At 43.0% G+C, this 11,283-nt stretch overlaps 1 protein-coding gene across 1 annotated transcript in view; it reads right to left on the bottom strand.

Moving 5' to 3' along the window:
* ntn5 (netrin 5) overlaps positions 1–11,283 on the bottom strand; it is a 15,844-nt gene that overhangs the window by 2,000 nt on the left and 2,561 nt on the right. The window contains 4 exon segments of the mRNA XM_020611368.1: positions 1,010–1,060; positions 3,381–3,530; positions 6,426–6,614; positions 6,998–8,469. Coding sequence (XP_020467024.1) covers positions 1,010–1,060; positions 3,381–3,530; positions 6,426–6,614; positions 6,998–8,459 — 1,852 coding nt within the window. The 5' untranslated portion in view covers positions 8,460–8,469.

Below are 11,283 nucleotides of genomic sequence, written 5' to 3'. Positions count from 1 at the left end.
GTTGAGCTGCTGTGGGAACAGTCACAGCAGCAGCTCCCAGAGCGGCTTCAATTCAAGGACTCCTCGGTTAAAAACGTGGCAAGACTTCAGAGAAGATTTTTGTTCTGATATATGATTCTACAGAAGCGCCGTAGATTTGTATGTACAGAGATGAACGGGTGCATTTTTAGAGAGTAAAAACAGACATACTGTATGTTCAGACATGGCAAAATATGCTGAAATGTCGGTCCACATAATATACAACAGAAAAATCATATCCAAGTTTTAAATGTGTTTTACTTGTGAGCATCACTGGAACAGATGTGCATTTTGTTTCATTTAAGTGAACATTTTCATTTCTGAGTCATTCACACAGACCTACAGTACAACAACTAGTTAAAATGATGAAACATTTTTTGGTAATTGATTATTAAGTCATTTTTAAAGCAAAAAAACATTCTTTGGTTACAGCTTTTTCAAATTCCAATTTGAGTTAAGACAAAACTAAGATGTAGTTGACATTTTTAAAGTATATTCTTATTTTAAATATTTAATTGATTAAATAAGAAAATAATCAGCAAGTTAATAAATAATAAAAATAATTGCAGCCCTACTCTCTCATCTCTTATTGCTAATGTGGAAAACAAAAGCACAAGTGAGACCAGAGGAGTGGATGAAGCCACAAAAAATAGCCAGAATACTGAGTATTAATATCGGTGCTAGGCAATACACATAAAACCATCTAGGTATATGTAAATATTTTTGTGACATTGTTAATTTTCTAGAGATGTATACATAAAATAACCAGCCAGGAATTTATACTACTGTGTAATCCAGTGAACTGTATGTCTAAAACATTATTTTATCACATAGATGCCATAAAACTGTCCGGTCGCTGCGATGCTACACCATTAGTAAATACAGTTAGAGATATTAGAGTACAAATCCCTGAGCAACCAAAGGCTATAGCAAACCATGCATATTAAATGTATTTATTGGACAGATTAAAATAAAACAGTGTTTCACCTACCTATGCTGTACTGAGGCTGGTACACTGGGGTCGGTGCAACCTCCTGAATTCCTGCAGGCATAAACAAAGTTTCAGACAGGTGACAGGAGCAGATACACAGACGAGCTGTAGCCTTCTGCACCTACGTGAGCTGTCAGGTTGTTGCGGTTATGTGTGTTTTGTGTGTGTTATGTTTGACTGCATCTGCCTGTGTGGAAGATAAGCAAGGGTCAGTCTGACTCTATGTGTGTGTGGTCCTTTTATGGGTGAGAAACACACTCCGATGCTCACTTGAACACACACAGATAAAACTTTGCATTTTAATAAGGTCAAAACTTCACTCGCTGTACGGTTTTGTCTCAAACATTAAACAGAGTCCAATAAAGTTTACTCTCTGAATGCATGGATGGAAAATGAACATACTTTATCCAGGCCTCCTGTAAAAGTGTGTGTGCAGCCATTTATTACCAAGCTCACAGTTTGTTCCCCCGCTCATGTCCTGGGGCCAGTGACACCCTACACCCCACCCAGCTGGCTGTCCCCCACTTTTAAAATACACGAAGGTGGTGTGCGTTTGTGGATGTACATACTGTATACTGTATGTGAGAGGTCAGAGCGCAGCACCCGTGTGAGCAGAGCCAGGGTCTCGTTTGAAATGACTTTTTTTATGCTAGTTCCAACAGGATGCCAACGTACTGATATCATATCTGTACTCGTGATATCTGTGAGGATGTTTTTATTTAACAAAAGAAACCAAAGGTCTCACGTATTAAATGCTGCTTAAATGCACTTTGCCTGTTCACAAACAAAACACAGTAAAACCCCAAAAATATCTGATCATAAAATGAACAAATAAAATGACTACAAACCTGATCATCACTACATAGTACCTAAAAAACACTGGATATCCTCCAGAGTGCTAGGAGAAAATGCAGTTTTTAATAACAATATGTTTTCAGCTTTCTTGTCCATTATAACAAGTTTTTCTTAAATAAAATACTGTAAACCTTATTTTTATTATTTATGTAGTTCATAAGTTAAATGCTGTATGACTGCATACAAGTTATCTGTTATTCATATCTACATTGAAACTAATTTAATAAACTAACTTAGAATCTAATTTATATAAATATGTAGTTTAAGTTAGCTGGTAAAATAACATTATTACATTATTAAGCAGGAGTATGGCAAGTTTTTTTTTTATCCTCATTTTACCTACTGCTCATTTTATTATATAAAATAAGTAACTGTGTTACCAAGATGTAAGTTCATTAACATTTATATTTTTCATTTACAGATTGTGAGTCTTTAGCTTTAGCTTAGGCTAGCTGTGGCTAATATAACCAGCTAGTCTTCCCTTGGTAAAGCTCGTTTCTTTTAGCTGTGTAATTGATTTTTTTGTGTCAGGGGGGAGGTAGTACTCTTTATAGGGTAGGACACTAGAAGCATATACTTATTTATGTGAACTTCCTAAGCTGCTCAACATATGGATGAACATTTGAGTGGCTAACTTTACGTTTACCCCGACTGGTAAGTACCTTTTGGTCTGTCTGAATGAGGTGGAGGTGAGACGGTTGAGGTAGTGGTGGGGGTAAGAGATGCTATACATAGCCTGACATGGTCTGGCAGTAAAAACAAACAAGGTTTTCTTTCACTCACTCCTTTCACTGGGAGAGTTATGAGTGTGGGCCCTGCGCTGGGGGCGCTTTGAGCTGCACGACAGGTGAAGCTCGCCACTGCTGGCTCTCTATGTCACCTGACTTGGGGCTTAGACAGTGTCAGTGAATGTGTAGTTGTCAGGACTTGTGTGATTAGCCAGGGAAGTGCACATGGATTAGCGCACATGGCAGAGGTCCGGTGTTGGCCTGGCACAGAGATATGAGTAGCAGCTATCCACTTGATCTGACCCTGATCTACTGGAGATGAGGTTTCCCTGTAGTGGTCAGCTCGTGTTCACGCTGCTATGGAAACTGTCTCCACAGATGATGAATAGGGGACACACTGGGAGATTGGGCCAAATTAGTCTGGACAGCAGCGGCCCCTTTTATACTGAGCTACTGTTTGACAAGAGCTTAGAAGTACTGATAGAAGGTTTAATCCATTTAGACCACAAGCAAATGAGGTTGAAGGAGAAATTAAAGAGGTCGTGCTGTCATGAATAACTACAAACTATTAAAAGATTTATTTGAGAAAGGTAGCATGCATCATACATTTTGTGACTTGATCCCCTATCAGTTTGTCAGTGCTTTCCAATACTATTTAAAAAAAAAAAAGATTTATAAGACTGTTTTCTAACCTGACCCCTTCACAACAAAGGTTCGATTAGGTTTAGGAAACTGCTTGGAGATGCATTTTTAAGGGAGTAACTAACTGACATTTTTCTTAAACTTACGTATGCAGGGCCGCAGTGGGGACTTGCCCTGTGTGTATCCCGGAGCACAGCGGTTACACCTGAGGCCTGTCACCCCTTCTCGACACAAACACTGACCTGATGTCTGGTTACACCAGCGACCCACTGCTCCCAAAGGATGGCACAGACAAGCTGGAAAAGACAACCGTTGTGTTATTTATGCATAGCCTACAACCTAAAGCACCTAAAGCAAAGTATTTTATCTGGACACTTGGGGGCAGAGGAACAAGGAACACTCTCCTTTTAACTGTGATTGGTCTCCTCTATCTCCTGAGGGAGATCCGCTCAAAGTGGTCCACAGTGTTCATAATAATTGGGTCACTAACATTGCTTGTGTGCAGATTAGTGCTGAGCATATTGTGTGCAGTGGGTTTTTAGAACTGCTTTGCTGAAAAACAGCTGGCAACTGAACAAGCATCTTCAGCTGAGTTATGTGGCTCTGAGAAGGAGGTGCTTTGAGTTGTGGACAACAAGGAAGTGAGTTCAAGATATATTAAGCAAGAGTGTGTCGATCTGTGACTGTGAACAAAACCCAGACTGTGTGATAGGCAGGATTAAGACCATCATCCATCAATGACAGAACCCAGGTTTAATCCTACATGATGGCAGGCATCTGTCAGGAGGAAGTGTCCTTGACTGAGGCACAAGGCTTTTACTGACACCAGGGATTCTGTAGCTGTCCTGAAGGGTCAACAAAAACAAATTCCTCCATCAACAGAGGATCCCATCATGGTCAAGATAGTTTGGTCTGTTTTGATGCCTCCACTTTAATATATTTACAATATACCAAGCTTTGGGTTGAAAGACAACACCCAGATAATTCACCCTTAAAGGCAGGCAATTTATTAAAAGTAACATCCTGTCCCTACCCAGAAAAACAGTCTAAACTAATTACTTTTCTCTTTTTTCTCTCAGTTGTGCTCTGTTGTGATGCTGTATAATGATTACTGTCTGGATTTGCCATGGTTTAATCTACAAGCCTTTTTATTTACGACCATGTTCACAATGAGAGAAGACAGATAGACACTTCAGCAGCTCTACTCACACTCTAGTTATGTTTACACAAGTCCTTACAATGAGTCCAAACAACCTGACTGGACAAAATGAGTAATTATACCACCACTGGTCTCTGATTGGTGAGATATAGCAATAGATTAAAGCTGAGATGTAAGACTGTGCAGTGAACGATTGAATTCGCAGGTGGCTTCTGTTTCATGCGTAGAAATGATGTACAGTAACTCATGCCTGGGTGTCAAGCTCAGAGGGCTTATTAACTTTAGATATATTAGGTCAGGCTTCCACAGCAGTGTGCCAGAGGGTCACAGTCACTTAGGACATGTGATCAGTCAAAGGTCAGAGGTCAAGGCAGATACCATCTGGTAGTAACGACAGGGATACAGGTGGCAGCTAGGCGGTGTGTGTGTGTATCACTAACAGGAATAGCCGTCCACGCTCACAGTGTGCCCAGGCCATAAACACTGGGACAGAGACAGAGTGGACATGTAAACACACACCCACAGACCTGCATTCACACTGTCAGACACAGTCTCTCATGCTGTGATTTGTTTTTCATCTTCCAGGAATGCAGTTAGTTTTTAAAGCCCCATGTCATGCAGCCATACATCCAGATGTCGTACCCTTACACCTCACTGAAACAATGCTGTCCCTGAGCACAGCTGCATGCCTTTACTTTGAGGCAAAAATACTGGTTCACTTTAGGAGTGGTGATAAGTGGAATGCAGTCTTCAATTAGCTTCACAGGTGTCTACAATCTCATTCAGCCTATTTAATGGAGAAAGTGCTCAGTGTGCTGCACACAGTGACACCAAACAGCACACTGAGCATGGACACGAGAAAGCAAAGAAGAGAGCTGTCTGAAAGGAAGAAAATATTTGCCAGGCTTGGTCAAGGTAAAGGCTACAGGACCATCCTAAAGCAGCCTGACGCTCCTGTGACCACAGCTGCTAATGTTATTAAGAAGTCTGGCTAACATCCCTGGAAGTAGTCACAAGAGGAAAACTGACCCCAGATTGAACAGAAGGAGCGTTTGAAGGGTGGAAAAACAACAAAGGAAAACGGATACAAGCTGAGCTCCAAGATCAAGACGCAACTGTGTCCAGGTGCAGCATATGTGGCTTTCTGAATGAAGGTGGGCTCCACGGAGGAAGACGCAGGAAGAGCCCACTTTTTAAAAAGAATTTTAAAAAAGTTGCAATGCTTCTGGGAGAATGTCCTCTGGACAGACGATACTAAATGAGAACTTTTTGGTCACTTACATCAGTTTCATTTTCACATGAAACAAAAGCTGAAGCTGACAGTAAAAAGAACAGCACCCCGCTGTGAAACACAGTGGAGGGGTTGCTCTGCTGCGTCTGGCACAGGATGGTGTGAATCTGTCCAGGGCATGACGAAATCACAAGATTATCACGCTGGAGATAAAAATGCAGCTCTGTCTCATGGCTTCTCCAGCAGAATAATGACCCTCAATATCCATCTAAAAGCACCAAGATGGAAGGAGTAGAAAACCCTGAACTGTTCTGAAGTGGCCGCTGAGATTAATCCAACCGAACATCTGTGGAAAGAGCTGAAACCTGTGGCTGGGGGAGCACACCCATCAAACCTGAGAGGGACGGAGCAGTTTAAGAAAAGTGAATCCAAACTACCAGGTGAGAAACGTATCGGTTTCATTAGAAACTACTTGTTAACAGTGATTGCTACAAAATATTAGGTGACGTTTCCCAATATATTTGCCCATGCCATTTTTATTTGCTCTATTTAAAATAATATCTTAGATTGGAAATCAAAGCAACATGTCTCTCCTATTAAATATGGAAAAGAGAATAGTGGAGTGGATTATTGCCCTCAGTTTGAACTTGTTTCAGAGAAAAGTACAAATTTTCTTTCTTACGTAGACGGGTACCAACACTTTTGCCCTCACAAACAACAGTACAACTTCTTTTCTCGTGTCCTAAACACACGTACAGTAAACACACACACACACACACACACACACACATTGTGACTAACGTTGGCAGGCCTGTCGGTGGTTCAGCGGTTTGCTGTGGTCACGTGTGTATCCGTTCTGGCAGTACTGGCAGTGGCGTCCGGCTGTGTGGTGGCGACACTTCTGACATACGCCTCCGCTGCGCCGGCCCGATTGCTGAAAGACCTCCATGCTGAAGCGACACTTGTTTGAATGGCCGTTACACTCACAGGCTTGACAAGAGACAAATATAGTACATACTGTATGTAACACTTCACTTTGTTTCGTGTGTTCAGGACTGAAAAAAAAAAATTCAAAAACGTTGACTGTCACTGGGTTTAGTGTTTATAGGGAAAAATATGTTAAGGCTGTATATACTGTGGTCAGAATTAGGATTGAATCAGATTGTTATAGTACAGTATAATATGTGTTTTATTGTTAGGTTTGATTCTCTTCTGCTCTGGGGGAAACACAAATAAAACAAAAAACCTTTGCTAGAATTTTTCAGTATCACACCTTTTGTTTGTTGTAGTCAGATTTCGTTGTGTTGCTGTGTTTATTTACAAATGGCGGATCTCGATGCGTCTGTGTTATATTTGATTGTTTCAGGACTCACCAACGCAGGGGTTTGGGTGTGTGGGTGTAGCTCGATGCCATGGTCTGTCAAAGTAGAAATCCTCACACACGTCACAGTCTGGCCCCGCCGTGTGATGCTCGCACACGCACATGGCCCGTCCTGTGTCATCACGGCGACACCTGGAGGCGTGTCCATTACATTTACACCTGCCACCAACCTGTAGGTCCGAGAGCGCCAGAGCGGCTCGGGCAGGAGAGGGCGAAGCCACTTGCAGATTCCTGGCAATTTGTCCTTTGTTGAGGTTGTTGTTCCTCCTCTTCCTCAGTTCTCGCCCTTTGTTATTCCTACTCCGCCCCTCAACTGTCCAATTACAGCCACCATTTGGGCAAGGCAGCCATTGATTGTTCTCCTTCCTGGGGCCACGCCCTCTGCCTTTTCCACCTTTCTTTGAAAAAGCAGGCATGTCTGTGTCAAAACTATCTCCCCCTTCTTTGCTGGTCACATTGTGTCCATCTTCTTCTTGACCTCTTCCTTTATGATGACCCTTCCTGCCATGTTTGTCCACTTTCTCCCCTTTATTCCTAACTCTGACCTCTGAGATTTTGGTGTCCCTGTCAAAAAAGGTCAGCATGTTATCTGTGTTTAACTTGTCGACCTGATCTCCAGTGCGGCCCTTGTAGCCCGATCTCCACCTCAAAAGACCAGTCCTTCTGTCTTCTTTGGCAACATCACGCCATTGTGTTTCTTCCTTTTTATCTGAGTTTCCCAACTTGGTGTTTTTGGACACCTGATGGAAGACCACACGGATGTCTGTGGCTGTCACCCAGTCTTGGAGTGTGGGGCTGTAGTCAAAATCAGGAGAGGATGGTCGTCCGTCCAGAGTAGAGAAGGCCAATACCATGCCACCCCTCTGCTTTTGCAAGGGGCGAGGGTCTGAGCAGAGAGGCTCCGTCTCTTGATGCCTAGTCTGAGCAACAATCTGGGAGGGCAGTCCGAAGGTCCCAAGGCAGTCACTGGAGTAGTGCTGCATTGGCCTCCAGGTGCGACCGTAGTCCATCGACTTGAGGATGGAGATGGAGATGGGGTCCGATGGCTCCCCCTGCTGGCAGAACTGCAAACTTATGTAGGTGATCTCAAAGCGACGGCCTAGCGGAAGGGTTAGGATCCATTCACCAGTGTCAGGACCTCTGTAAGCGATCCAGCAGGTCAGGTTATGAGGGTTGTGGAGATCCGTCAAGGTGGTGATGTTGGTGTCATAATCAGGGCCTTGTAGTGACTGGTTAGCATTGACCGGGACCCCATAGGCGGCATTGATGAACTCTGACAGGCAGTGTCGTGGGCGGCCATCTAAGTGGTAGCAGGGGTCATGAGGGGAAGTCCAGCTCAAAGGGGCATAGGAAAGGGAAGAGGATACAATGGATGGGGGGAGGAAAAGGAGGAATAGAAGGACAACAGGGAAAAGAGAGGTGGAGGGGGGAGGGGAAAAGGGCAGGAACATCATGTCATCGAGCCTGTGGATGAAAAACAAATTTAAGAGAAGATCATGGGAACTAGATCATAGAAGAAAAAAACAAACTGATTTATATGAACCAAAAAAATCTAAGAACAACCACCTGCACCTTATTGAAAACACATGATACCAGCTCAGTGCATTGCATCAATTGCACCTCATTGGCTTTTGGTAAATGCAAATAAAGACCTCATCCCATAAAAATGTAATCTCCAGTTTTTACAGGAGTGTATGCCACCAGTTTGACTTTTAAAGCCTTGTAGAACAAATCTGTCTTAAAACTTCCCCCAGCTCTTTAAAAAAAAAAGAGTGGATGAGTGCGGGCGAAGAAGAGTTAGGGTTAGCAAGTCTGTCTGAAATGACAAAAAACATGCCCGACAGCTGGGGCTAAACCGTGAGCTGGATGACATCCATCACATTTATGGCTCTCCTTTTTCAAATCACTTTATCTTTGGTCAGTACTGCAGGTGAGCGAGGGGGCTGAGTGTGAGCGCTGTGAAGTGTTAAAGCTGAAAAGAGGGCATGAGAAAACAGGCAAAAAGAAAAGCAGGGAGGGAAGGAGAGGATTTGGAGATCGGTGTTAGGGATAGTAAGAAATGATTTATAGATCAAAATGTGTGTTCGACTTGAGCCCCGACATGGATACTTCCGTGGTCAAGACAAACACGGACTTGTGTACGTCTGCAGTGAGAACAAATCCCTTCCTCTCTTACAGCCGGTGATGAGATAATTTATTCTTCTGTCAAGATTTTATACCCGAGAGTGTTAATTTTGGCATGTGGGTTATTCCTTTCTCCAGAGCTGATTTATTGTTTTTACCTCGCACAAAACCCAGAAGCGCATTCCCTGAAAGCAAAGAAAGTTCTTTCCACTTCTGGGTTATTGTTGTTCCTATCAATTTCTCATCATTATGTACCTTCAAGACATACTTTCCCTGTGCTCTTCCGTCTCCCTGCCCATCTATCACCTGCCCCCTTCGCTCTGTTTGGGGAATATTCCTAACTGCTGGGAGATTGATGATGCCCTAACAAGCGTTTGACACTAACAGCAAAGTCAGCAGGGCTGCATAAACCAAATCCTTAGGAGGGGACGGGGCTGAGAGCCTCTCCGGCCTCGTCATCCAGTTCAATTAACCAATGACGGAAATATGAAGCTTCCCTCGGGGACCACACAGCTCCGAGGGGCCTGCGAGGAGGCCGCGGCACTCGGACACACTGCTCCTCTCCCGGCCTCCAAAACAGAAGACACACTAAAAAGTGGCTCCACTTGTTGAGGACAAAGGGGAAACTCTGTGAAGCGTGCAGTGACGAGTGGTTGTGACCGTAGTGCCATCGTGCCACATTCCTAGGGTACAGAATTCCTCAGCTACCCATTCCTGACATGTCGAGACATGCCCCACAGGAACCTGAACGCACTGATAAAAACCAGGACTTATAAACTGATATGGTGATTAATTAGGTCTAGCTTTTATACGGTGTGTGTGTCAGAGGGGAAGACGGGGATTATAAAAGCTATTAGCGGTTTCCGGGAAGAAGTAGAGCACTGAGTTTACTGAAGAATTCATGACGAGTGAGCGTAGGCGTGCAGGGGTTCAGGGTTGGGGGTGGGTGAAACACACAAGGCTAGAAGAAAAAGGGGGAGGTTGTTTAACATTCCCATGACATGCACTTGTTCTTTTCTTTGTCACATTATATGACTAATTAAACATCAGTCCATTACAACCACTTTGATTAATGGATGCTCATCTGAGAGAGGCCCCTGAGGTCTCTAATGTGCCCCAGACTCTCTCCTCATCCAAAACCAGATCATCTGTCTGGCACCAGTACCATCACCCAGAGGATATGGTTTCAACAGTTTTTCTCTGCCACTTTCCATAAATTCACAGGGCTGGATGTCAGTGGACTCATGTTAAAGATGAGAGATACTCCTTGTAACATGTCATTTGATGAGACAAAAATGTGAAAACGTCACATCAGGAGTATTTTTCTGTCAGCGCATATTGACTGCAAATGCAAGTTTAAAAGAGGTCATCATCCCCTTTTTCCTTCTCCTCACAAACCGTCAAATTGAGGTCTACATAACAGAAAATAAACTTATAATATGCATTTGTTTTGGAGACATTAAGTGCAGTGAAAAGGCTTTTAAATAACTTGGCACCTCCGTCTCTCAAAAAGCTTATACAGCCAAATAGCGCTATGATGAGATCAACAACATCTCCGGCGGGTGATCTTTAGAAGCAGCTATGCTTGGCTGGCAAGGGGCTGGAAAAATACTTGCTGACAACCTGGGGGCATGTTTACAGCATAGTCGGACAGAGTGCAGCGAGGAGACCACCGCTCATGTTCGTGCTCAGAGCTGCAGCAGCGGTTCATATTTATTTTCTAATGTAATTCTACAAATGCAGTTGAAGTGTCTGGAATTGAAATTTGGATGTCAAGAGGAGGGAAAAAAAGAAGCTGGCATGAAACTGTGAAATCTGTAGTAACAAGAAGTTTTCATGTTTTACAACTTTGAACAGATTAAATGTGGCTGACTCTACAAAATACTTAAGGATTCACCTGCTCTGAGTATTTAGAAATGTATTTTTAAGAGAATAGTTTAATTTGTAGTGTAAGAAAATAAGTCTGTTTAAAGAAGATGCAAGAGGAACCATGAAGATCTTTTTGTATGCACATGTAGCTTTGTTGCCCTGTTGTCTCCTCCAAATATGTTTTTTTATTTTTGGAAGGTTATGTCTATTTCTATAATTCACCTATTTTTGTACTGCATGTCTATCGCAAGGCAAATAGTCTAGAAGGAAAGGGCGAGGAAGAGC

Source organism: Monopterus albus, unplaced genomic scaffold, assembly GCF_001952655.1.
Source record: "Monopterus albus unplaced genomic scaffold, M_albus_1.0 scaffold112.1, whole genome shotgun sequence".
NCBI classification, from domain to species: domain Eukaryota; kingdom Metazoa; phylum Chordata; class Actinopteri; order Synbranchiformes; family Synbranchidae; genus Monopterus; species Monopterus albus.
This window is presented reverse-complemented; position numbering and strand designations above follow the sequence as displayed.